The sequence below is a fragment of the Raphanus sativus genome, chromosome 4 (assembly GCF_000801105.2).
Source record: "Raphanus sativus cultivar WK10039 chromosome 4, ASM80110v3, whole genome shotgun sequence".
NCBI lineage: Eukaryota > Viridiplantae > Streptophyta > Magnoliopsida > Brassicales > Brassicaceae > Raphanus > Raphanus sativus.
Genome location: NC_079514.1, coordinates 25146022 through 25173404, shown reverse-complemented (window position 1 = coordinate 25173404; position 27383 = coordinate 25146022). Strand labels below are relative to the sequence as shown.

Sequence of the window (27383 nt, the reverse complement as noted above, 5' to 3'; positions counted from 1 at the left end):
TTAAACTAAAATTAAAAATTAAATACTTTAAGCATATAATAAAATTTAAAATTAACAAAACTTTATTTTTAAATATAATTTAAATTTTAAAACTTTTAAATAACTTAGTGAACAATATTATTGATACAATGTTTGTGATTTTTTTGGTATAACATAATATAAAGTAATAAAAATAGATGGAAGACAATAAATATTCAAAAAAGTAATATGGAGTTTTGATGGTACAAAATAGTATGTATCTGTATTCTGTAGGTTAATTGAACTTAAACCGTCTTTAATAGAATGCATTTTTTTTTTGAACAACAATAGAATGCATTCATGTTTCTGTCTCTTTTCTCATTGTCTTATGTTGTTACTTCTCCGATATAGCAACGTGAAAGCTACCTCGAAGACCACTAATCCAATATCAGCTAGCCACACGCTCAGACTCGCAACATGATACACCTTTCTACATTTTAAAATATTTTTTCATCTTTGATAAAATTAACAACCAAACACTTTTACAGGGTTTCCTCAAAGAATTTTAAACCATACAATACAACATAGACAACCATTGAAATTTAATACTACACATCTCTCTCTGCACACTACGCATCACCTTCCAAAAAAAAAAACTAATCTACATGACTCTTCTCCCAATACAAAGCAGAGGCCATGGCGCAAGCACTTGAAAGCTCCTATTAAAGAAACCAATAACAGCTAGAGTGATCTTCTTTGGATCATTCAAAACAACCTCTGTATACAGATCCTTCAATGGAATCACCACCGTCCTTATCAACGGTCTTGTTATCCCTACTTCAAACAAACCAAACACCAAAAAGACATCAAACATAGCCAACATAAAATTCTTGAAGATACAATATATCTTTGTGACCTAGAGGGTAGAAGGAAACAGAGTCATTCCACTGATAATAATTAGTCCAGTAATGTAAGCATTAGACCCTGGAATTTCATTTGCATCGCTGAAGCACCATATTGGTAAAATGGCTCTTTGGCTTCAGCAATCACTTGTCGAGTCATATTGATCCGTTCTATCGACCAGAAAGAATGGGTATGACCCACTCAAAATCCTTAAGACCGAGATCCCTGCTCGAGTAACCCCTCATTGTTCCATAACCAACGAACCCAATTTCCCACCGCTTTCACAGATTTGATAAGTAGTTGTGGTTAAATAAAAAGGAAGTTTCTTCTTTCTTCAGAGATCCAAGAATAAGAACGAATAAGCATCATTCGTCTCGATTCTCTACATGAAAGCTTTGCGCCCTATGTTGTCTTAATCTCAACCAGAGTAAGCAGACGTTTTCCGCCATGCCTCTTGAAATTGTTACTTCTATGTAATACGTTAATTCACGTCAGTTGATTCAGAAATTTCTGCAAATATTATGTCTTAGTATGAAGATTGTTGCAGTGAACTAAAGAGTATTGATTTTCTTTGCATAGACTAAGTAATAGTGTGACCTTTATTGAGCGAAGTATAAGTAGTGAGTAGGAAAGAAATTATAACTTACTTGTGTAGGAGCCGGTCCATTCCGAAGTTCGTTTCCAACAGCAAGTTCCTTTTCTTGCCTCACTCTCACTCAAGAAGATTTTCTCTCTCCACCTTCACAGTCTTCTCTCTCTTGTGTCTCTTCTAAATGGTAGTTGACAACTAAGACCATTTGGCCATCAAAACCAAAAAGTAAAATTACTATACTTTTACAACTATAATGGCTAAACGATTATTACCTCCCCGTGGAGCTGGAACGATGTGGCAATACCCTAGCGGCTAGCACTCACTTCAGAAAGGTTTTTGTCAACATAAGATGCAGCCTTCTGATGAGTTTTCACCTTGGTGATGAGTACTTTTATCTGAATCACTACAAGAAAAATAGCTTTTACTAGCGGACGAAAAACGCTATCTATCGATACGATATCGGTTTAAGAAACGCTGTATCATTGCCCGTGATAATAGGTCAAGCACTTTAGATAACGGTTTTTAGCACTGCTATCTTTTCTCTTGCTAGGATAGCGCTTTTCTATCTTCAATTAAATATTTTTTAATAACGTATAATTTTCATTATTATTTCTATTATAAAAAAAATTAAAAAAAATTAAAAACATAATTAAAATTTAAACTCGTTTATATATTTAATTTTTTATTATATAAAATAATTTATAATTAAATTAGTTTACAAAAATATAAAAAAATCTAATTAAATGAAAAAGGACTAAACCAAATAAACCAATAACTTAAACCATGCTTAAACCTATACATGTATTTTTGAAAAAATCATTTTTAAAACATATAAATTATATTTAAGTTATTGTTTCACATTTATAAATGTAAATTGATGCTTATATAATTGTGTGTTATGGTTGTATTTTATATTTTAGTGGATGAACCGTTAAGTTGTGAGTTTAGTTTAAGATCTGAAATTATAGTATGAGAATATTATATTTTTAAGTTTGTGTTTAAAGTTTAGGGTTTAAAGATTTAAAAAGCTAAAGACAGCTTTTTATTGCTATTAAAACATAAGCTATCATAGCGTTTCTAAATATATCACTCTATCATAGCGTTTCCAAATATGCAAACGCTATCTTAAAAACACGGGTATATCAACCATAGCACAATCGTAAAAAAACGCTATCCTGGTCTGCTATTAAAACACATTTTTCTTGTAGTGAATGCAACTGAGAGGGACCTAATCTTCTGAGAAATAATACCAATTAATCTCTCCGTACATATTTTCATGTCCAAGACTGCCGTTCTGGATCTCGCCTCTAATCTTGCTGGTAAGATCCATAAATATGATTTTATAATCGTCTGCGAAAAGTCTATCATTTCTCAAACGCATTGTCTGTTGATATCGTTTCGTTTCACTAAAACTGACTATTTCTCCGTTACTGAATATGTCTACCTTGGACCAAAACAGTGATCAAAGAAAAAGATTCCTTCAATATTTACAGAGTACACGTTTGGAGAGATCTTTCAAGAGTAGTTTGCTTGGATCAAAAATTTGATGGGATGATTTATATAGGAGGGTAAACAAAGGGAGTTGAAACGAAAACATGAAGTATTAAAGAACATGATTGAACGATGCAGAGTGAGTTGTGATAACAGCGAATTGTTGTGATTCGAAACGACGATGAAAAAGAAGAAGAGTCGCCAAGATAATGACTTTCTTTTTGTCAAAAAAAAGATAATGATTTTCATGGGAGATTTGGTATCGCTGAGATGGGTTTCGTATTGGCACTGGATATTAGTAATGGCCCATACGCACGGCCCGGTTTTATATTGGTTAAAACCTGGAATGACGTGGAAAAATAATGTTCTCTGGTTGGTTAAATATATCAATCGACGTGTATAGCTTTAGTGGGGAGGATATTCCCCTTTTACTACTTGTTGATCTCCATGTATGATTAACAAGAATATCATTGCTTATGTGTCATTATGAGAATCATTCTCACAACTTTTATTAAATAGTCATTTGTTTCCTATACTAAGTACATATAATATCACTGCTCATTAAAATTTAATAATATAAAGAGATTATATTATTATTATTATACTATATAAGTCGTGATTGTGTAATTAAAAACGTAACGACACTGACGGTTAATGACATGGTCGAGTATCATTTTAGTAATATAAAGAGATTATATTATGAGAGATTTACGGTTTGGGTCAGTTTATGAGTTTGGGCAACAAGTCACATTGGGCTACAAGGACACTTTTTGAATGGTTTAGTACAAAGATATCCCTCATTTCTAAATTAGATGGGTCTTAACTAATTAAATCCAAAAAAAACTAATTAAATCCAATCTTTTTTTGTGTCCGATCTCCTTTCTCTCTCCCTCCCTCTCTCTTTCTCTCTTTTTTTTTCCTCTTTTCTCTCTTTCTCTCTTCCTAAATCTCTCTCTGGCTTCTGATGGGTGACCTTTGAATTTCTGGAATATCCCCTTACAGAAAAAAAACTACTGGTCACGGAGAGGTTGTAGTACAGCCAGGTCTCAGTTTCGTCTTCTTTTACATTTTGTTATCTCCATAGCCATAACCACCGTGAATTTGAACCCTTTGAGACCATTGATTTTAGATCGACCAATTTAGATCCCATCAACGCGGCGGCTTAAATGTGCGTTTTTCATCAAGGAATCAAACATGTTAGGGTTTTTACTTCCGCCTAAGTGCTTTAGAACTTATGAGATTTGAGATAATATAGAAACTAATGACACAAGATTTTTAACCCAGTTCCCTTGCGGTACCTCTAGGGTGGGAACCGTCTCCCACAACTTCTACTATCAATCAAAGATTATACAAACGCTAACTCGCGTTTTCTTTGTGTACAGATACAAGAGACGATAACAAGAGTAACAAAGATCTAAGGAATACTTCTTGGTAGACGAAGACTCGAACTTCTCTAAAGCTTTATATCCTTCTCTCTTGATCTTACTTCCTCTCTTATGTTCTCACGTGTCTCTTTCTTTTGTGTTAGATCTTGAGCTGTGACTTCTCCTTCTTTATATAACGTATCCGTAACCGACTCTACAAGGAACCACAATTTCCTTTGCCTTACGTTATTTCCTTTTATTGTTTGGGCTTTAAGAAGATTAAGCTAATCTTCTTTATTTAACTCCAAAACCCATGTAAGACTAAAGCCCAATCTTCACAAAAAAACAACCCGGTTTTAACTCAACAGAGTCGCATCCGAAACGAGCATGGCACACTGATGAGGCTCTGCCATGAAAAAAAAAAACAGAAGAGCCAGCGATATAGAGAACATTTGACATGGACACATACTTTTAGCTATCCACATGTACAATATTCAATATTCAAGTGTACAATTTCCCACGTATACATTTTCTTAGATTTACAATAACTTGTGAATAACTAACAAATTTGAAACAAACGAGAGAAGTTTACAACACGTACATCAATATGCTTAGCCTAATTATTATTGGGAAAAATGAAAAAGTAAACAAATAAATTTGGTGTACACATGTACAATGTAACTTGATGTACAAATATATTTGATGCACACATGGATAACATATAAGGTGATTAAGGTACAGTCTAGATGACAAAATAAAGGGGCTCAGGTGAATGTCCTCTGCTTTTATCATCTCCTCTGTACAGCGAACCACATGAATAAAAAGGTCACTGCTTTCAACTGTAACTATATATTAAACCAAGAGAAACTACATCATTGAGATAGAACAAACATCTCAGCTCTTTGAAAACCACAACTTCAACTTCCTTTTCTCTTCTCTATCTCTATTACGAGCTTTGTTTCTTTTTGCAGAAGAAAACAGAGAAGCAAAGGATCTTTATTTCTTCTTTTCAACTGCAGGTGTTTTTTTTTCTTTTCAAATTGAAGTGTGTAAATCTAAGAACAGTGGATAAATCTTATTGGCTGGTATAAAACGGGTCCACTTTGTTTTTGGGGAAAGATTCTGCACGCCCACATGGTGGAGATTAAAATAGAGTAGCATTACCCTCCATCACCTACTTGTGTCCAGAAAGAAGTGGTGATGATAATAGATCATCTACTTGAGCAAAATATGGACTTCATGGACGAACTCTTCTTTGATGGATGTTAGCTTGAGACAACAGATGGTAAGAGCTTGAAGCAGACAGCTTATACCAACATATTTGATGTACAATGTAACTTGATGTACAATATATTTGATGTACACATGGATAACATATAAGGTGGACGAACCACATGAATAAAAAGGTCACTGCTTTTATCATCTCTTTTGTACAACGAACCACATGAATAAAAAGGTCACTGCTTTCAACAGTAACTATAACATCTTCCGCTTCATCATCTTCTCTTTCACTGCCATGGACTTGCAGAGGTCTCCAAAGGGCAAAGGACTGAACTTTGTCGATTCCAGTAACACTAACATCTAAATGATTCTTAAACGCATTGAAACTGGATATTTTTTGAAACATAATAAATCAGGAAGAGCTCAGGAAGGGAATCTCTTGTAGTCATGACTTCATTATCGATTCAACACAGCACCAAGTGTCTCACGACGTAGCCGGCGGCAGGGGAGAAAGATGAAACCAGCATCTTGATATTATCAAAAGATAGATTTATCATTGTTTCTCAGAGATTCCAAAAACCCAACAACATCTCTAAGCTCTGATTCAAGAGAGAGAGGGTAAAAAAAAATTTTGTAGATCAAAAATATATGTTAAGAACTTTTGTGACGAGGATGATGATGAATCTATTTGACTGAATCATCTAATCATATATTTTGTAGCCACTTTAGATTCAATCTAGGACCAACGAAGTTTTCATCTACAAGAGAGTTTGATCGTAAGCAATAAAAAAACTCAGAGAAAAAAAAATCTAAACAAGATGATATTGAAATCTCAGATGCTGAATCTCATCAACAAAATACTAAGATCTGAGGGATCCCACAATTTGAATAGAAATCATAACTTTGAAGAGATTCTGAAACTTTGACGAGTGAAGTGCTCAGGTACTCTTAATGAGGCAAAAAGTGATCTACCATACTCTCATGTGATCTGCTATACTCTTATCTGTTTTCATACTCTTGAAAAATGTGGTTAATATCTAAAATACCCCCGACCAATTTAATGAATAAATTAAGAATCTCATAAATTAATCGAAATCGATCCACTCTCATCTCTCTCTCCTCTCCTCCACTCGCCCCTCCCGAGTCGACTCGGAATCGACTCGATAGAATGAAATAGAATACTCGATACTTCCTTTACTTCGTCATTCCCTCCCTCTTTGTTCTTCCTCGCAATCGAACTCGATCTCGTCGCTTGGATCCTGGATCATCGAGCTATTAATTCCGTTATACATGGTATGTATCTCACCATAGACGAACTCATAATTGAATGAATGTCGGGAATCAAAGCTGATAACAATTTGGTTTTGAATTGAAGACTCGACTCCAAATTTATAGTTTTAATTGAAAAATTCTTATTCATTTGGGTTTCATGAACTAATCGAGGATCGGAAAGCAATGATTGAATGTCGGGTATTATGATGATTCAATCGAAGATTAGACGTTCTTGCTTGCTTATCAGTAATTGGTTACTGACACAACTCTGTGACATGGTATAACCAAGTATAACGAAGTATAACTTTGATGGTGTAACTGTGTAACCAAGTATAACGTGAATGGTATAACTGAAAAAACAAGTATAACTTTAAGTGGTTAAATGTTTTTATTGCAGACAATGTGTCCATTTTCGACGAACATACACTTTGATTATGATGGACATTATTCTAAGGATGGAGATGATTATGAATGGATTCCAACCGATGCTCGTTTGTATGCTATATCCTTTAATACATCATCGTTGGAGGAGATCACTTATTCGTTGTTGAAAGAGAGGATATGCAGGAAGATCGGAATAGATCCGTTTACGAAGAGGCTCAATTTGGGTTACATTCCATTGGTAGTGGAACCTAAGAGGCAATCGTATATTTTGGATGATGAAGATGTGTTTGTTTATCTAACATCAGTGGATAGAGAGGAAAGGAGAAGTATTTTGCATGTGGAGGACATCGAAGAATTACAAATAGTTCAAATAACCGAGCAACTGTCGAGAATTAGAGAGAGCTCTTGTAGTAGGAACTATTGTGAGCGTGAGAGTGGATATGGAGAAGAAGAAAATGTGGGAACAGGTTTGGAGGACGATGAACATCCCCACAAGAAACAGAAGAAGAGTATGTTGTAAACCTTTCGGTTTCAGTTTTGATGTAAATTAGGTTCTAAATTAAGTTCTAAGCCTTTCACTTTCTGTTTTGATGTTTGCCTTTCACTTTCGGTTTTGGTGTTTTTATCATATGGGAACGTTGTGAGGTGAAATAAATTTTATTTGTGTGTTGTATAACTAAGTGAAACTGGTATAACTATGTTATGTAAACTAAATAACATGATTGTAAATTCTAAAGTTTTTAATTTAATTTTATAAGTCATGGAAGTAGTACGCTTTTAGTTTATTAGTAGTGTTATGTTAATTATGATTTAATAAGAATTATTAAAATTATTAAAATTCCATCTCATTGCTCGTAGCAATCGTATAGGAAATACAATGTGTTGTCATAGCTTTATCGTTGAAACTGACTGAGTTAGATTTGATAACTCTATGGCACGAAATCAAGTTTATATGTACGTGATCGTATGGGAAATGAACTTAGGAAACATAATTGCATTGGTATAACCACAAAATCATTAATTTAAGTAGAGTATAACTAAGATAAATAGAAATAATTAAAAAGTGCAACTTTAACGCTTTCTGTAAAACTGAGTACTTGGTGAAACTTACAACAGAAAAAACCCTGGGATTAATTTTCCCGCTCAGCTTTTCGAATTTCTAATTTCCTTCTTCCCAATTTACTAAAACCCCAAAATCGTTCAATCGAAGTATTAAACACCCTTTTTTTAGGTTTTCCCCATTTGATATCTTCGTTTTCTCTCTCTTCCCTAAGTCTCTCTCCTCTCTCTCCTCGACCTCACTCCCTCCCCTCCCAAAACCTAGATGTCCGCCGCTTCATCATCCACGACCGGTGGTCGGAGACGGGTACGAACTCCGGGGATACCTAGTAGGTGTTGGTGCGGGGTTGGCGTCACCGAGCTCATCTCCAGAAGCTCGGCAAACCCATATCGCCGGTATTATCGGTGTCGCTCTACGGCTTCACAGAGGGTACATCCGTTTGTTGTTTACATATGGAACGCTTATGAATCACGCTTACTCGTTTAAAAAAAAAATCATGTGGCTCGAGAACGACAATCATGTCTTCAAATGGGTTGACGAAGCCTTCACCGATGAGATACAGCAGCTGGACTACCAAGTTCGAATACTCGAAGAAGAAGTTCAGAGTCTCAAAGCAACAATAAGGAACGAAGGAGATATCCGCGAAGGTCCCAAAAAGATGCCCATGATAAAGATATCAGGAGGTTGTGTTCTTCTTACCATCGTTTTAGTTCTAGGAATTATGATGTACAAAAAGTAATTGAAATTCCTAAGAGAATTCCAATTCCTATAACTAACTGTTATTGCTAAGCTATGTTTTTTTTAAGTTATGCGAAGTTGAACAATCGTTGTTTGATCTATCGAAAAAGTAACTGTTATTGCTAAGCTATGTTTTTCTAAGTTATGCGAAGTTGAACAACCATGGGGTTTGATCTATCGAAAAAGTTGGAACAAGGGATTAAGTGAAACCAAAAGTTGAAACAAGTGAGATTGAGTGAAACCAAAAGTTCAAACGATTAAGTGAAACAAGTTGAAACAACGAGATTTTCACAAGACCATAAAAGTGAGAACAACACGATTTACACAAGACCTTCAATCCCATATTTTTGAACATAAGGGTCGCTGTTTAGTAGAGACTGGCTGAAGTCCTCAACCTCGGTCAAACGCGGATTGAACCTGAAGTCTGAAAGTCCACCTTCGGTCTCAAGCCATAGATCAGGAGGATCAAATAAATCTGTATTAATGTAAATGATTTTAGTAAACGTTTTAGTCCACTATCATATTCAAAACTAGCCACAGAAACTACACTTACTCCAACACTTGCAGACCTTCCACATCTTAAGGGCCACAATCACCTGTCCACCTTCCACATTTTCAAGACCATCCCGGAAGGCATAGGCCTGCTTGCCAGTTGCCACACATTTAATCTGGCTGTCACTATTCAGAATAAAGAAAACGTGTGTCAATTACAATATAAATAAATTTTGCTTGAATCATATGTTACTTTCTACTTACATGTTGTCCCTTATGTAAAAAATCATCGTTGGTCTTGCAAGGTCATCGAAACGGGCTTCGGTATTGAAGACCACTCCAATTGTATATACCATATAAGTGTAACTCAACTAAATCAGTTCGTTTCACTTAGTTTCACTTACATCTACAGAGTCATACAAAGTTCTGAAACTAAATATGTGACTATATGTGAATATATTTATTTTAGCAGCATTCATACCTATGGGATAGTTTCGTTCCCTGTGGGACATGTGAGGGATTGCATGGATGTTCTTGAAGTCCATGAAAAGCCGATTGTTCAGAGGATCGATCATGCGGACTTGTGTGAGTCGCGAAGCAGTTAGTCTGAACCGAGAGTTAGTTGCATTGAAACCTACACAGGAACGTTCAACTCCTACCCGAAAGATTTCCACCCATTCTCCCTCCTTGTTTTCGAGGCCTCTAAAACTTTCATAATCCCCATAAACGGTCATCTCCATCTTGCACCCCTACATAAATAAAGTACAAGGATCAAGTTAAATGATGATGAAAAACTTGAGAGATGATGAAAAACTTGAGAGATAATGAAAAAACACTTACATCTTCATCTGCTAGGACATAGGAATAGAAAGGCATAACCCTGTTGGTAACCGATGAATAGAGAGGGTAGACCCTGTGTACTTTGACTCTGAAACGCCAAGCCTTGACGTCGGGGTTATAAGAAGCCTCGGAAATCTGGGAAAGCTTATTGTAGTAGTCTGTCATCTTGTTTGTAGAGATGAGAGAATTTCACTCAGAGATGAAAGAAGAGAAGATAGAACTCGGATATGAGATGAAATGAGAGATTTTGCAGAGTTGGAGTTTAATTAAATGCAATGGTGATGATGAAGATGTGTAGTTTAACTAACTCGGTGTAGTGTTGTGACGTTTCACGTTTGGTTTCAATGCAAGTGTAGTGTAGAGTCGCGAGTGTAATGATTATTATTAGAGACTTTTTCAATCGATTAATTACTTCATTGATTACTCTCTCCTCTGTCCATCAATACCATTAATTACTGGATTTTTCTCAACCATTTTTATGATCTCTTTTATTGCTTGCTCGGTAAATAATTCATAATCCTACCAAAAAAGTAAATAATCCATAATATTATATTTATTTTCAAAATATAAAACAATATAATACCTAATTTTTTTAATTTTTACATAGTTCCATATATTTACACTATAAATTCAATATAATTTTACTTAGTTTCATAAATTTAGACAATTAATATCAGTTAGTTTCACTTAAACTGTCAGAAGCGTCCGTGAGAAGTCGTGTAGCGTTGCAAATATCAAGGGTCACGACGCTATGGTCATAAATCAGGTCATAAATCATGAAATGACAGATTTTTCTCAAACTAAATATTTCAATTATTATTTCTTATACTGTTTGTTATCATTAAATAATCCACTCCGTATAATTAATTTTTCGATTCTGCTTCTATTTAGAATATCTAAATTTGTTAATTCTTACATAGTTCTATATAACTACACTAAATTTTTCTTAGTTTCATAAATTTAGACAATCATAAATCACTTAGTTTCACTAAATTTTTCCTTGACATACGACTGTTCTTATTCCCTGTACTTGCAGTGAGAAGTCGTGTCTTAAGCCGTCTATCAAATCACACCCTTAAGTGGGATAGTAAATGCAATCTTATCTCTATTATAAATAACACGTAAATCTTTCCATTTACTCGATTAAACGAATATCTCTCAAGTTTTTCATCATCCTTGTACTCTATGTCGAACTTCAACTTGGAATATGTCCCTCCTTCCATCCTCCATAAGATTCTCTCAAAGGTAGCAACAAACCACATCCGAGACTTCGGTAGTGCTAGAATTGCTTTCTCCGGGTTCAATCAAATAGGCAGAGACGACTACTTCTACCAATCTGCTAATCTCATTGGCTTTAATGATTGGATTGATGAGGTTAATGCTGTAAGAATACCAAGCCGGTAATCCAGAGGCCATCTACCTACGAGGTATGCATGAGTTCTTTCAACTTCATTTACTTGATGAAGGAAGAGAGAAAATCCATCTTGCTGCTGAGAGAGGATTGGTGTTGGCCAAGTTTGTAGATGGAATGGTGAACTTAGCGTTTAGTGTAGATGATGGAGGGTTGTTTCACAAATATCCTAACTTTAGTCGTGAGTTTGTTCATCGGATGAATTGCATGATCCAGACTGAGCTACCCTCAGGCCATTGGGGTTACGACAAACCTCAAGAGTTTATGAGGTTGAAGATTAGTTGTGGTTATTGAAAGAATAAAGAATCCCATCTTCTCAAATGATTGCTGGTGCTCCGCAATAGAAGAACCGGTGTTTGTAGTCTCCTATAATGGATCAAGAACACAGTGGAAGTGCGATCGTTGTTTCTGGCAATGTGAAGTTTGGGACTTCTGCAATGAAATTCACTTGACAGCTGCCAACTGGCCAATTGAAGATTAGTTGTGGTGTTTATTTCTCGAGTTTATGGCATGTAGTTTTATCTACTTTCACTATGTTTGACTTAATGTAATGTCTCTAGTCTCAATCCTCTAGTTTCTCTCTATAAACTAATCTTTGTATATTTTAACTTCAATATATCATTAACAAATTAACTACATTTCTACTTTTATTTTAACAAATAAACTTCACTAGCCATTTGGAGATTAGTTTTATCAACTTTTACAACATTTCTACTTTTTACAACATTTCTACTTTTATTAAATATGTACAACATTTCTAAGTTTGGCCAAAATCTATTTATATCATATAAACTATTTTTTAAATTCAAAATTCAATAAATATATCAATAACAACAACTCTGTCCAAAAAATAACATAATAAAACATTTGAAATCTAAAAGTGCGATTTAGTTAAATTTAGTTCAACTTAGTATTATATACAGAATATTGTTGACGATTTATTACGATGTACAGTTTCACCAATATTTACAATCACAACAATTCTTACAAAGATTTCGAAAGTTATAGAGAAAGATATCTGAATTTCATAGATCGGGTCTGGATGGTCCGCGAAATGGTCCTGGTTGGGTTGTAATTATGCAAGTTTCTGTTGGCCATGTGGTCTTTTAATAAATTTTCGTATTTAAATAAAGACCTATTTAATTCTAAATCTGGGCAGTTTCGGGCAGGAGTATCTCAGCTCTTTTTTTCGGGCAGGAGTACCTGAGCGTTTGATTCAACTTTGACGGAAAATAGAGAGAGAGAGAGAGAGAGAGAGAGAGAGAAGAGATAAGATTTTATATTAGAAAAATAATCGATGAAAGAAAGTAATTGCAGAAGGGTATTGTTGGTTTTTCCACATGCTAGAAGACAAAAAAGCATCTTAAAAAACGAAATAAATGTCTATGTAGTTGAATGGTTCAGTGCCGTCTTGACAGGAGCTTTGGTAACGATGAATAGTTCCAACTCTTCCCTCGATCAAGCTTGGAATATTTGGAGATGTGGCCCTCTGACCATAGGCCGATTTTGTTATCTTTTGTCTTAGAAGAAGCTGTTAAAAGAAGAGGCAGATTCTATTTTGACAAAAGAATGATTGGTAAAGAGGGTATTGAAGAAGCAGTTCGCAATGCTTGGTCTGGTTCTAGTGATGCTACCTCACTTGTTGATCGATTAGCAGTCTGTCGTCGAGAACTGTCTCAATGGAAAAGAGCTAATAATTTCAACTCTAGGAACCGCATTCAGAAACGAGTGAAGTGCTCAGGTACTCTTAATGAGGCAAAAAGTGATCTACCATACTCTCATGTGATCTGCTATACTCTTATATGTTTTCATACTCTTGAAGAATGTGGTTAATATCTAAAATACCTCCGACCAATTTAATGAATAAATTAAGAATCTCATAAATTAATCGAAATCGATCCACTCTCATCTCTCTCTCCTCTCCTCCACTCGCCCCTCCCGAGTCGACTCGGAATCGACTCGATAGAATGAAATAGAATACTCGATACTTCCTTTACTTCGTCATTCCCTCCCTCTTTGTTCTTCCTCGCAATCGAACTCGATCTCGTCGCTTGGATCCTGGATCATCGAGCTATTAATTCCGTTATACAGGGTATGTATCTCACCATAGACGAACTCATAATTGAATGAATGTCGGGAATCAAAGCTGATAACAATTTGGTTTTGAATTGAAGACTCGACTCCAAATTTATAGTTTTAATTGAAAAATTCTTATTCATTTGGGTTTCATGAACTAATCGAGGATCGGAAATGAATGATTGAATGTCGGGTATTATGATGATTCAATCGAAGATTAGACGTTCTTTCTTGCTTATCAGTAATTGGTTACTGACACAACTCTGTGACATGGTATAACCAAGTATAACGAAGTATAACTTTGATGGTGTAACTGTGTAACCAAGTATAACGTGAATGGTATAACTGAAAAAACAAGTATAACTTTAAGTGGTTAAATGTTTTTATTGCAGACAATGTGTCCATTTTCGACGAACATACACTTTGATTATGATTGACATTATTCTAAGGATGGAGATGATTATGAATGCATTCCAACCGATGCTCGTTTGTATGCTATATCCTTTAATACATCATCGTTGGAGGAGATCATTTATTCGTTGTTGAAAGAGAGGATATGCAGGAAGATCGGAATAGATTCGTTTACGAAGAGGCTCAATTTGGGTTACATTCCATTGGTAGTGGAACCTAAGAGGCGATCGTATATTTTGGATGATGAAGATGTGTTTGTTTATCTAACATCAGTGGATAGAGAGGAAAGGAGAAGTATTTTGCATGTGGAGGACATCGAAGAATTACAAATAGTTCAAATAACCGAGCAACTGTCGAGAGTTGGAGAGAGCTCTTGTAGTAGGAACTATTGTGAGCGTGAGAGTGGATATGGAGAAGAATAAAATGTGGGAACAGGTTTGGAGGACGATGAACATCCCCACAAGAAACAGAAGAAGAGTATGTTGTAAACCTTTCGGTTTCAGTTTTGATGTAAATTAGGTTCTAAATTAAGTTCTAAGCCTTTCACTTTCTGTTTTGATGTTTGCCTTTCACTTTCGGTTTTGGTGTTTTTATCATATGGAAACGTTGTGAGGTGAAATAAATTTTATTTGTGTGTGTGGGAACCGAAATTCGCACTGTCGATTTTAGTAAAGTTAAAACGTAGGAAAACTAAGTTGACCTAGTTTCCCCGAGGATCCCGGCTATCTGCTGGGCCACGCACGACAGAGTTAAGACAAGTCTAATTTGAGAATAAATACGCAAAATAAGTAGAGCAAAAAGAAAGAATCTTATTTCCGAATCTGCGGAGAGCGTTTGGACAACAGGTCGAGATCTCGGCCGCAAGAGCTGTCGATCGTCGCTAGTCTCGAATCCTAGATCTAACCTAGTTGAGTCGCAGCTCGCTAAAAAGGAAATAAGCGCCTAAGTTCTAAATTGCTCTGGGGTGGTTTCTTTCTTCTGATTTCGGATCCCCCTTCCTCTGCTCCTAGCATTGCTTATATACTCCCATATGACGGTCTATCCTTGGTGGGCTGAGTCTACCGTGGGCTGGACTTTTTCCATTTTCGTCGGCTTTCGCGTTTATCGGGAAAGTTGACATTTATCTTTTCGGAAAGTTGACATTTATCCTTTCGGAAAGTTGACATTTATCTTTTCGGAAGTTTACCATTTGTCATGCGAAGATAATTGTAAACCGTCGCATCTATCCTTTTAGAAAATCGTAAACTGGTCGTCCGATCGGAGTTGGTCCCTTTCGGGCCGCATTCCGGGCTTCCGCTGTTTTTCTACGATTTCTCTGAAAGGATGCTCCTACTTGGATGTCGAGTCTTTTGGAAGATCTTCGATCCATTGCTGAGGTGAATGGTGTTGTACGATAACCATCACCGTTTTATACGAAGTCTTCCTATCCGTTGATGTCTTAGGAGTTTTCAGAAATCCCGGAACAGAAAAAGGAGTTTTACTTGCAAGGACTCGGAAAGTCGCGAAACACGGATTTCTGGCGACCCGGAGGTTTGGAATTTACGCACGAGGACTAGCCGTCCGACGACCCGAGCCAGCACGGGGCTAGCCGCCCGGCGACCACGGCCGGCACGGGCGCTAGCCGCCGGCGGCTACGGCCAGCACGGGGCTAGCCGCCCGGCGGCCACGGCCAGCACGGGCGCTAGCCGCCGGCGGCCACGGCCAGCACGGGGCTAGCCGCCCGGCGGCCACGGCCAGCACGGGGCTAGCCGCCCGGCGGCCACGGCCAGCACGGGCGCTAACCGCCGGCGGCCACGGCCAGCACGGGGCTAGCCGCCCGGCGGCCACGGCCAGCACGGGCGCTAGCCGCCGGCGGCCACGGCCAGCACGGGGCTTAGCCGCCCGGCGGCCACGGCCAGCACGGGCGCTAGCCGCCGGCGGCCACGGCCAGCACGGGGCTAGCCGCCCGGCGGCCACGGCCAGCACGGGCGCTAGCCGCCGGCGGCCACGGCCAGCACGGGGCTAGCCGCCCGGCGGCCACGGCCACGCTCGGTGTTGGCTGCTCGGTTCCTTTGGCGTGTTCGTGTTTCTCGCGTTTTAGTTTTCCGTAGGTTTTTCCTTGTGTAGAAAATGTTTCTAGCAGTTGATTTCGAGATGGTGAATCTCGAACTTAATTTTTCTTAAGGTTTCTCGATTAACAATTAGTCTCTCGAGGTGGCTTTTAACATTTTTCATGTTTTTCCGAGACTTTCGGACATCGATTTCGTCTTGACCGATTTTGACCCCAACAGTTAGCCCCCCAGCTAGCTAGGAGCCGTAGGGTTCGTTGGTCCTAGCTTGCGGTATGGTTCATGAGGAAAGTATGGAGACGAAATCGTGCCGAAGGTCGGGGTGAATAGTAAAAATTTTGCCTATAAAGACTTGTGAATTCTTTACCATTCTTACTTCACCCAAGATTCTCAAGTTAATCTCTCTCTTGCAAATTCTCTCTCTGCTTTTAAGAAAAGAATGACTTCAAGATCGAAAATCTCGAGGAGGCAGTCTCGCTCGTCCTCGGATAGTTTTCACGCTGAGGAAGAAAATCCGAAGCCTGAGGTTTCGGAGATCAACAGGAACGCGTACTGCGATGCTGTCTTTGGCACTGATGCTCCCCTTCCCGTGATCCCGATTCCCAGGCGACCTCTGAAGGCGCGTGGAGAAATCGACTCACCGAGCGAAGTATCCCCCGAGTATCTTGAAACTCTGCGAGAGTACTATGGAGTTCCGGAGGGAGTCGTGTTCCGCATTCCCCAGGGGAATGAGAGTTCGGAGCACCCTCCGGAAGGTTATTTTACTTGTTACGAGGCGTTCTTGACGCAATGTAGATTGTGGTTCCCAATCCCTGGGGTCATCGTTCAGGCCCTTGATCGTTTCGGAATCTCAATCAGCCAGCTGAACGTGTCAGCTTTGGAGAGCTGGCTCGGCGTTGTGATCCTGAGTTACGAGTTAGGGATAGATCTTAGCCCCGCCGATTTCGAGGGGTTATGGAACTCCAAGGCGACGAGTATCAATGGAGTTTACTCCATGAAGGCGAGGACCAATTTTTCGGTGATCAATGGAGTCACTTCGCATGCCAAGGATTATGTCGATCGTTTCTTTTTTGTGAGGATAGACGGAGAGTCTGTTGAGGAAGGCTTTCTCCACCTATTCCCAACGGACTGGTCGTACCAGCGAGGTAAAAATTATTGCATTACCTCTTTTAACATTCGAAAGGCGAATATCGAACGTGTTTGTTTTTTTTTTTTTTTAGAGAACAGGTGTCTCGCGCATGTTCCTTCCGATCTCGCGGTCAGGAGGGATCTTTTTAGGTCGAGGCCTTGTTCCTGGAACTCCTTCACTCTCGACCGGATTCGAGGGGCTGTCGCGCTTCTCCGATCGCGAGGTGGTACACGTCCTGCATCAACGATAGGTCCTACGTTTTGCCCCTTTAAGACAGAGGCGGAGACCTCGTAAAGATAAAGGGATCGCTATTGAGGCCTCGTCGGGAGATGGCGCGACGCCGAGATACGACCCTGGCTTTACCTCAGAGAGTCGGGATGTTCCTCCCCCGGGTGACTTCTTTGACGAACTTCCTCCGGCGTTTTCCCGTGACGAGTCTTTGGACAACGAGGAAAGGGATAAAGTGACTGCGGAGGGTGCTCGCTTGGTCAACGAGGTTTGTTCTTGAAACTCGAGTAACTTCTCTTTTCTTTTTATTTTGACCTAGGCTTCTTTGCAGGCCGTAAGAGTTTGGAATGCATCGATTGATGGGAGTTTCCGCACCGCCCGGTTGGCCCGTTTTAAAGCGGAGGAAACGGCAAGGGAGTTTGCTAAGTATCGATTGGAGATGGAGGAGCAAAATCGCCAGCAAGCCAAAATCCAGGCTCGGGCCCTTGTTCGCGCGGAGAGGAGCGGACGGAGAAGAGCCGCCGCCGAGATGAACCGAAGGGCCGAAATTTTTTCTACTGAGTTCGAAGCATACAAAGATGCTCAGGACTTTGTAGGTGATTTTCGCGAGTGCCGTGGTTCGGTCGGTACTCTCGGCAAGATGCAACGTGGGAACTTCTCTCTTTCCGGCGAACTTGCCACGATGGATGGCTCGATGAGGATATGTGCCAACGCCGAATCCTTTGTTCCTCCGATTGAAGGAAGAATTCGAGAACTGTGGAATCCTATCCAGGTCTCGGAGGATACGGCGGATGTAGGCGAGGACCCAAACGTGGGCGACGGGGATGAGGAGGTTGATCAGCCCGACTCTTCGTTCGGAATATCTCTAACCGACTGCTATGAATTTGATTATAACTTATGATTGGCCAAGTGTGGCCGTTTGTATGTATGTGTTGCGACCCTTAGGAGGTCGCGTGACTTTATGTTTTTCGGGATCAGCCGTTGGTGGCTTTCGGATCCCTGTTATAAATGCCTTTCATGAACTATGCGTTTTGATTTATACTTTCGTCAAGTGTTGAGGGTTTGAATACGCGTAGTCACTTCGCATTCAATCTCTTTTTTTTTGTCGCTAGGTCCGTAGGTCACTTCGTAGTGAACGTTAGGTTTGTAAGCGATAAGAGGCAAGTTTTGGGATCTCGTATTCTGGATACTTATGCCTATGAGATGTCTTAGATACCAGCAAGGCCGGGTTTAGGGCAAGACCTAGGTCTACTTTCGGACTGAAGCTGTGCGATGACAAATCGGCTTTCGTTTTGCTTGTTTGCGATTTTGACCTGACTCGTGCCGTTCTAGAATCTGCGAAGTGCTTATCGGCTTATATGATTCGTTTGGGTACGAGTCGAGCTACTTCCTTTACGAAGAGCTAACCAAAATTTGGATTTTTTGTATAGCGCGCTATGATATCCTTGTCGGATGCAAAAGGACTTCGTTAGAAGCCGGACTACGAATTTGATTGAGTGAAACGTTTCTGTATTTTTCTGTCGGGGCCAATCGACGGAAATGGTTTTTAGAGTCGCGGATGGACTGTTTAGTGGAGTTTTTAGAGTCGCGGATGGACTGTTTGGAGGAAAATGGAGAATCGAGACCTTTTGGGAACTAACGACGTCTCGCGTTCCTTAAAGATATGATTTTCGTTTTCCTTAATGTTTATGCGTTGAGTAAGCATTTGAATCAAAAGGATTTATCATTTATAATGTAGACTATACGCGAAAAGTGTTTTTTTGCGGGAGTACAAGGACATCCGTTCCCATCTCCCCCCCCCCTTTTTGGCGAGGGGGATAGCTGAACCCGTCGGGTTGCGACGAGCTGCCTACGTACCTCTTGCGAGGATCAAGCCATCTCGTAGTTCTGCTTCTATCACGGTTGTTATTACTCCACGATTTCTGGCGCCTTGACTGTTTCAGCTAAGTCGGCGGTCGCGTCGGGAGTTGGATCATCCGTTTTTTCGGCGACGGACTCGAGGATTTTTCCAATTTCCTGAGTTGTGGCCTGTTCGGACAAATCCGAGTTGCTTTTTGCTGAGTTCTCGGAGGTACTCAGGTTCTTCTTGGTTCGCTTCGGGTTAGCTACTGGGGCGTTCCGATTGCTGCGAAGTTTATGTTCGGCTAGGAAGCAGAGTCGCGACTGTTTTTGGCTTCCCCAGATTACCGCTGTTCCAGTTGGTGTTGGAAATTTGACGCCGAGATGGTAAGTGGACGGGACTGCCTTCATGGCATTTATCCAAGGAGTTCCCATTATGGCGTTATAGATAGCCGGGTTATCCACTACCGCGAATTCGACGATCTTCGTGACTTCTTTAGCCATGACCGGGAGTCTGATTTTTCCGAGGGTCATGGATGTGACGCCCGAGAATCCAGTCAGTGGTCTTGGCTCTGGGATGACTTCTCCGAGGGGTATGTTCATCCTTTGCAGAGTGTCGCGGAACATGATATTGACCGTGCTTCCTGTGTCGATTAGGATGCGGCCGACTTCGAGATCTTGAATCACCAAGTCGATGACCAGAGGATCGTAGTGGGGTTTATCGAGTCCGGTCGTATCCTGTTCCTCGAATGTGATTGCGTGACTGGGAACGTCGTCCTCCGGGCACCATCCGGGGCTTGTCTCAGCCTTCCGTCCGTAGGCTTTGATTGACGACACAGAGTCCTGGTAAAAATGTGATCCTCCGATGACCATGTTGATCCTTTGGCGGTTGTTGTTGTTTCCTTCGCCGTCTTGTCTCCGTTCGCGTTTTTCGCCCGATTGAGTTCCAGGAGCGTTATCGGGATTGGCTCCGTCGGTCCTCGGCGGACGGTCAGAATCCAGGATCAGGTCTTTCATGCTCTTGACCGTTGCTAGTTTGCCGTCGAGCAGCTTCATAATGAGTCTAGCGCCGAGGACTTTGCAGTTGGCGGTGGAGTGACCTCTCGTCTGATGGAACTCGCAGCTGGAGTTGTCCTTGTACGAGTTCCGCGTCCAGGTGTTTCCGGAGGTCCTTCCTTGCTCGGAATTAACGGCGTAATTATGTTCGCCTTGGACGTCTTCCCCCTCGTGATGGACGTACTTGTCGTTACGAGAGGTTTTCTTCTTGCCGGACGCTTTTGGCGGTCCATGCTTTTGCGCTAGGATTTTCATCTTGCATGGACCGGGCCTTTCAAGATTTCTGGCAACAGGTCATCTGGCAACAGGTCATGGAAGATTTCTTTTGGCGGTCCATGCTTTTGGCGGTCCATGCTTTTGCGCTAGGATTTTCATCATCATGGAAGACAGAGGATAAAGTTGACATTTATCCTTTCGGAAAGTTGACATTTATCTTTTCGGAAGTTTATCATTTGTCATGCGAAGATAATTGTAAACCGTCGCATCTATCCTTTTAGAAAATCGTAAACTGGTCGTCCGATCGGAGTTGGTCCCTTTCGGGCCGCATTCCGGGCTTCCGCTGTTTTTCTACGATTTCTCTGAAAGGATGCTCCTACTTGGATGTCGAGTCTTTTGGAAGATCTTCGATCCATTGCTGAGGTGAATGGTGTTGTACGATAACCATCACCGTTTTATACGAAGTCTTCCTATCCGTTGATGTCTTAGGAGTTTTCAGAAATCCCGGAACAGAAAAAGGAGTTTTACTTGCAAGGACTCGGAAAGTCGCGAAACACGGATTTCTGGCGACCCGGAGGTTTGGAATTTACGCACGAGGACTAGCCGTCCGACGACCCGAGCCAGCACGGGGCTAGCCGCCCGGCGACCACGGCCGGCACGGGCGCTAGCCGCCGGCGGCTACGGCCAGCACGGGGCTAGCCGCCCGGCGGCCACGGCCAGCACGGGCGCTAGCCGCCGGCGGCCACGGCCAGCACGGGGCTAGCCGCCCGGCGGCCACGGCCAGCACGGGCGCTAACCGCCGGCGGCCACGGCCAGCACGGGGCTAGCCGCCCGGCGGCCACGGCCAGCACGGGCGCTAGCCGCCGGCGGCCACGGCCAGCACGGGGCTTAGCCGCCCGGCGGCCACGGCCAGCACGGGCGCTAGCCGCCGGCGGCCACGGCCAGCACGGGGCTAGCCGCCCGGCGGCCACGGCCAGCACGGGCGCTAGCCGCCGGCGGCCACGGCCAGCACGGGGCTAGCCGCCCGGCGGCCACGGCCACGCTCGGTGTTGGCTGCTCGGTTCCTTTGGCGTGTTCGTGTTTCTCGCGTTTTTAGTTTTCCGTAGGTTTTTCCTTGTGTAGAAAATGTTTCTAGCAGTTGATTTCGAGATGGTGAATCTCGAACTTAATTTTTCTTAAGGTTTCTCGATTAACAATTAGTCTCTCGAGGTGGCTTTTAACATTTTTCATGTTTTTCCGAGACTTTCGGACATCGATTTCGTCTTGACCGATTTTGACCCCAACAGTGTGTTGTATAACTAAGTGAAACTGGTATAACTACGTTATGTAAACTGAATAACATGATTGTAAATTCTAAAGTTTTTAATTTAATTTTATAAGTCATGGAAGTAGTACGCTTTTAGTTTATTAGTAGTGTTATGTTAATTATGATTTAATAAGAATTATTAAAATTATTAAAATTCCATCTCATTGCTCGTAGCAATCGTATAGGAAATACAATGTGTTGTCATAGCTTTATCGCTGAAACTGACTGAGTTAGATTTGATAACTCTATGGCACGAAATCAAGTTTATATGTACGTGATCGTATGGGAAATGAACTTAGGAAACATAATTGCATTGGTATAACCACAAAATCATTAATTTAAGTAGAGTATAACTAAGATAAATATAAATAATTAAAAAGTGCAACTTTGACGCTTTCTGTAAAACTGAGTACTTGGTGAAACTTACAACAGAAAAAACCCTGGGATTAATTTTCCCGCTCAGCTTTTCGAATTTCTAATTTTCTTCTTCCCAATTTACTAAAACCCCAGAATCGTTCAATCGAAGTATTAAACACTTTTTTTTAGGTTTTCCCCATTTGCTATCTTCATTTTCTCTCTCTTCCCTAAATCTCTCTCCTCTCTCTCCTCGACCTCACTCCCTCCCCTCCCAAAACCTAGATGTCCGCCGCTTCATCATCCACGACCGGTGGTCGGAGACGGGTACGAACTCCGGGGATACCTAGTAGGTGTTGGTGCGGGGTTGGCGTCACCGAGCTCATCTCCAGAAGCTCGGCAAACCCATATCGCCGGTATTATCGGTGTCTCTCTGCGGCTTCACAGAGGGTACATCCGTTTGTTGTTTACATATGGAACGCTTATGAATCACGCTTACTCGTTTAAAAAAAAATCATGTAGCTCGAGAACGACAATCATGTCTTCAAATGGGTTGACGAAGCCTTCACCGATGAGATACAGCAGCTGGACTACCAAGTTCGAATACTCGAAGAAGAAGTTCAGAGTCTCAAAGCAACAATAAGGAACAAAGGAGATATCCGCGAAGGTCCCAAAAAGATGCCCATGATAAAGATATCAGGAGGTTGTGTTCTTCTTACCATCGTTTTAGTTCTAGGAATTATGATGTACAAAAAGTAATTGAAATTCCTAAGAGAATTCCAATTCCTAGAACTAACTGTTATTGCTAAGCTATGTTTTTTTAAGTTATGCGAAGTTGAACAATCGTTGTTTGATCTATCGAAAAAGTAACTGTTATTGCTAAGCTATGTTTTTCTAAGTTATGCGAAGTTGAACAACCATGGGGTTTGATCTATCGAAAAAGTTGGAACAAGGGATTAAGTGAAACCAAAAGTTGAAACAAGTGAGATTGAGTGAAACCAAAAGTTCAAACGATTAAGTGAAACAAGTTGAAACAACGAGATTTTCACAAGACCATAACAGTGAGAACAACACGATTTACACAAGACCTTCAATCCCATATTTTTGAACATAAGGGTCGCTGTTTAGTAGAGACTGCCTGAAGTCCTCAACCTCGGTCAAACGCGGATTGAACCTGAAGTCTGAAAGTCCACCTTCGGTCTCAAGCCATAGATCAGGAGGATCAAATAAATCTGTATTAATGTAAATGATTTTAGTAAACGTTTTAGTCCACTATCATATTCAAAACTAGCCACAGAAACTACACTTACTCCAACACTTGCAGACCTTCCACATCTTAAGGGCCAAAATCACCTGTCCACCTTCCACATTTTCAAGACCATCCCGGAAGGCATAGGCCTGCTTGCCAGTTGCCACACATTTAATCTGGCTGTCACTATTCAGAATAAAGAAAACGTGTGTCAATTACAATATAAATAAATTTTGCTTGGATCATATGTTACTTTCTACTTACATGTTGTCTCTTATGTAAAAAATCATCGTTGGTCTTGCAGGGTCATCGAAACGGGCTTCGGTATTGAAGACCACTCCAATTGTATCTACCATATAAGTGTAACTCAACTAAATCAGTTCGTTTCACTTAGTTTCACTTACATCTACAGAGTCATACAAAGTTCTGAAACTAAATATGTGACTATATGTGAATATATTTATTTTAGCAGCATTCATACCTATGGGATAGTTTCGTTCCCTTTGGGACATGTGAGGGATTGCATGGATGTTCTTGAAGTCCATGAAAAGCCGATTGTTCAGAGGATCGATCATGCGGACTTGTGTGAGTCGCGAAGCAGTTAGTCTGAACCGAGAGTTAGTTGCATTGAAACCTACACAGGAACGTTCAACTCCTACCCGAAAGATTTCCACCCATTCTCCCTCCTTGTTTTCGAGGCCTCTAAAACTTTCATAATCCCCATAAACGGTCATCTCCATCTTGCACCCCTACATAAATAAAGTACAAGGATCAAGTTAAATGATGATGAAAAACTTGAGAGATAATGAAAAACTTGAGAGATGATGAAAAAACACTTACATCTTCATCAGCTAGGACATAGGAATAGAAAGGCATGACCCTGTTGGTAACCGAGGAATAGAGAGGGTAGACCCTGTGTACTTTGACTCTGAAACGCCAAGCCTTGACGTCGGGGTTATAAGAAGTCTCAGAAATCTGGGAAAGCTTATTGTAGTAGTCTGTCATCTTGTTTGTAGAGATGAGAGAATTTCACTCAGAGATGAAAGAAGAGAAGATAGAACTCGGATATGAGATGAAATGAGAGATTTTGCAGAGTTGGAGTTTAACTAAATGCAATGGTGATGATGAAGATGTGTAGTTTAACTAACTCGGTGTAGTGTTGTGACGTTTCACGTTTGGTTTCAATGCAAGTGTAGTGTAGAGTCGCGAGTGTAATGATTATTATTAGAGACTTTTTCAATCGATTAATTACTTCATTGATTACCCTCTCCTCTGTCCATCAATACCATTAATTACTGGATTTTTCTCAACCATTTTTATGATCTCTTTTATTGCTTGCTCAGTAAATAATTCATAACCCTACAAAAAAAAGTAAATAATCCATAATATTATATTTATTTTCAAAATATAAAACAATATAATACCTAATTTTTTTAATTTTTACATAGTTCCATATATTTACACTATAAATTCAATGTAATTTTACTTAGTTTCATAAATTTAGACAATTAATATCAGTTAGTTTCACTTAAACTGTCAGAAGCGTCCGTGAAAAGTCGTGTAGCGTTGCAAATATCAAGGGTCACGACGCTATGGTCATAAATCAGGTCATAAATCATGAAATGACAGATTTTTCTCAAACTAAATATTTCAATTATTATTTCTTATACTGTTTGTTATCATTAAATAATCCACTCCGTATAATTAATTTTTCGATTTTGCTTCTATTTAGAATATCTAAATTTGTTAATTCTTACATAGTTCTATATAACTACACTAAATTTTTCTTAGTTTCATAAATTTAGACAATCATAAATCACTTAGTTTCACTAAATTTTTCCTTGACATACGACTGTTCTTATTCCTTGTACTTGCAGTGAGAAGTCGTGTCTTAAGCCGTCTATCAAATCACACCCTTAAGTGGGATAGTAAATGCAATCTTATCTCTATTATAAATAACACGTAAATCTTTCCATTTACTCGATTAAACGAATATCTCTCAAGTTTTTCATCATCCTTGTACTCTATGTCGAACTTCAACTTGGAATATGTCCCTCCTTCCATCCTCCATAAGATTCTCTCAAAGGTAGCAACAAACCACATCCGAGACTTCGGTAGTGCTAGAATTGCTTTCTCCGGGTTCAATCAAATAGGCAGAGACGACTACTTCTACCAATCTGCTAATCTCATTGGCTTTAATGATTGGATTAATGAGGTTAATGCTGTAAGAACATTCCGACTTAGGTGCTACCAAGCCGGTAATCCAGAGGCCATCTACCTACGAGGTATGCATGAGTTCTTTCAACTTCATTTACTTGATGAAGGAAGAGAGAAAATCCATCTTGCTGCTGAGAGAGGATTGGAGTTGGCCAAGTTTGTAGATGGAATGCTGAACTTAGCGTTTAGTGTAGATGATGGAGGGTTGTTTCACAAATTTCCTAACTTTAGTCGTGAGTTTGTTCATCGGATGAATTGCATGATCCAGACTGAGCTACCCTCAGGCCATTGGGGTTACGACAAACCTCAAGAGTTTATGTCACTACTTGAAAGAATAAAGAATCCCATCTTCTCAAATTATTGCTGGTGCTCCGCAATAGAAGAACCGGTGTTTGTAGTCTCCTATAATGGATCAAGAACACAGTGGAAGTGCGATCGTTGTTTCTGGCAATGTGAAGTTTGGGACTTCTGCAATGAAATTCACTTGACAGCTGCCAACTGGCCAATTGAAGATTAGTTGTGGTGTTTATTTCTCGAGTTTATGGCATGTAGTTTTATCTACTTTCACTATGTTTGACTTAATGTAATGTCTCTAGTTTCAATCCTCTAGTTTCTCTCTATAAACTAATCTTTGTATATTTTAACTTCAATATATCATTAACAAATTAACTACATTTCTACTTTTATTTTAACAAATAAACTTCACTAGCCATTTGGAGATTAGTTTTATCAACTTTTACAACATTTCTACTTTTTACAACATTTCTACTTTTATTAAATATGTACAACATTTCTAAGTTTGGCCAAAATCTATTTATATCATATAAACTATTTTTTAAATTCAAAATTCAATAAATATATCAATAACAACAACTTTGTCCAAAAAATAACATAATAAAACATTTGAAATCTAAAAGTGCGATTTAGTTAAATTTAGTTCAACTTAGTATTATATACAGAATATTGTTGACGATTTATTACGATGTACAGTTTCACCAATATTTACAATCACACCAATTCTTACAAAGATTTCGAAAGTTATAGAGAAAGATATCTGAATTTCATAGATCGGGTCTGGATGGTCCGCGAAATGGTCCTGGTTGGGTTGTAATTATGCAAGTTTCTGTTGGCCATGTGGTCTTTTAATAAATTTTCGTATTTAAATAAAGAATTATTTAATTCTAAATCTGGGCAGTTTCGGGCAGGAGTATCTCAGCTCTTTTTTTTTCGGGCAGGAGTACCTGAGCGTTTGATTCTTCAGAAACTGCAGGAGGCTCTAGAGAAGGAAATTACCAGACTCCACCCGAGTGCTCGCTCTATGAGTAGGCTTCGCTCTGAGTTGGCTCAAGCACACAAGGAGGAAGAAAGGTTCTGGCGTCAAAGAAGTCGTGAGCAATGGCTTAAAGAAGGAGATATGAACACTTCTTACTTTCATAACGTTGTGAAAGGCAAGAAAATTCGGAACAGAGTCCTTATGTTAAAAGACAACCTTGATGTTGAGCACTTCTCTGAAGGTGCCAAAGGCCAG

The 27383-nt window shown here is 39.8% G+C and overlaps 3 protein-coding genes and 1 long non-coding RNA gene across 5 annotated transcripts; 1 reads left to right on the top strand and 3 right to left on the bottom strand.

The window, feature by feature from the left end:
- Positions 1–453: 453 nt before the first annotated feature.
- Positions 454–2247, bottom strand: LOC130511518 (uncharacterized). Of its 2 annotated transcripts, XR_008944997.1 has the most exons (3): positions 1726–2247; positions 1509–1648; positions 454–1371 (listed from the first exon to the last, which is right to left on the bottom strand). It is a non-coding gene; the product is annotated as an uncharacterized LOC130511518 (long non-coding RNA). The 2 variants fall into 2 exon arrangements; XR_008944996.1 differs by having other exon boundaries at positions 1509–2247.
- Positions 2248–9303: 7056 nt separating this feature from the next.
- Positions 9304–10480, bottom strand: LOC130511232 (uncharacterized). The gene is made up of 5 exons (XM_057008130.1): positions 10316–10480; positions 9957–10224; positions 9740–9812; positions 9537–9661; positions 9304–9458 (listed from the first exon to the last, which is right to left on the bottom strand). The coding sequence occupies exons 1-5, from the start codon at positions 10478–10480 to the stop codon at positions 9304–9306; spliced, it is 786 nt and encodes a 261-aa protein (XP_056864110.1).
- A 12194-nt stretch (positions 10481–22674) lies between these two features.
- LOC130511231 (uncharacterized protein At4g04775-like) lies at positions 22675–23148 on the top strand. Its single transcript, XM_057008129.1, has 2 exons — positions 22675–22839; positions 22912–23148. The coding sequence occupies exons 1-2, from the start codon at positions 22675–22677 to the stop codon at positions 23146–23148; spliced, it is 402 nt and encodes a 133-aa protein (XP_056864109.1).
- A 318-nt stretch (positions 23149–23466) lies between these two features.
- On the bottom strand, positions 23467–24643 carry LOC130511230 (uncharacterized). Its single transcript, XM_057008128.1, has 5 exons — positions 24479–24643; positions 24120–24387; positions 23903–23987; positions 23700–23824; positions 23467–23621 (listed from the first exon to the last, which is right to left on the bottom strand). The coding sequence occupies exons 1-5, from the start codon at positions 24641–24643 to the stop codon at positions 23467–23469; spliced, it is 798 nt and encodes a 265-aa protein (XP_056864108.1).
- Positions 24644–27383: the final 2740 nt, after the last annotated feature.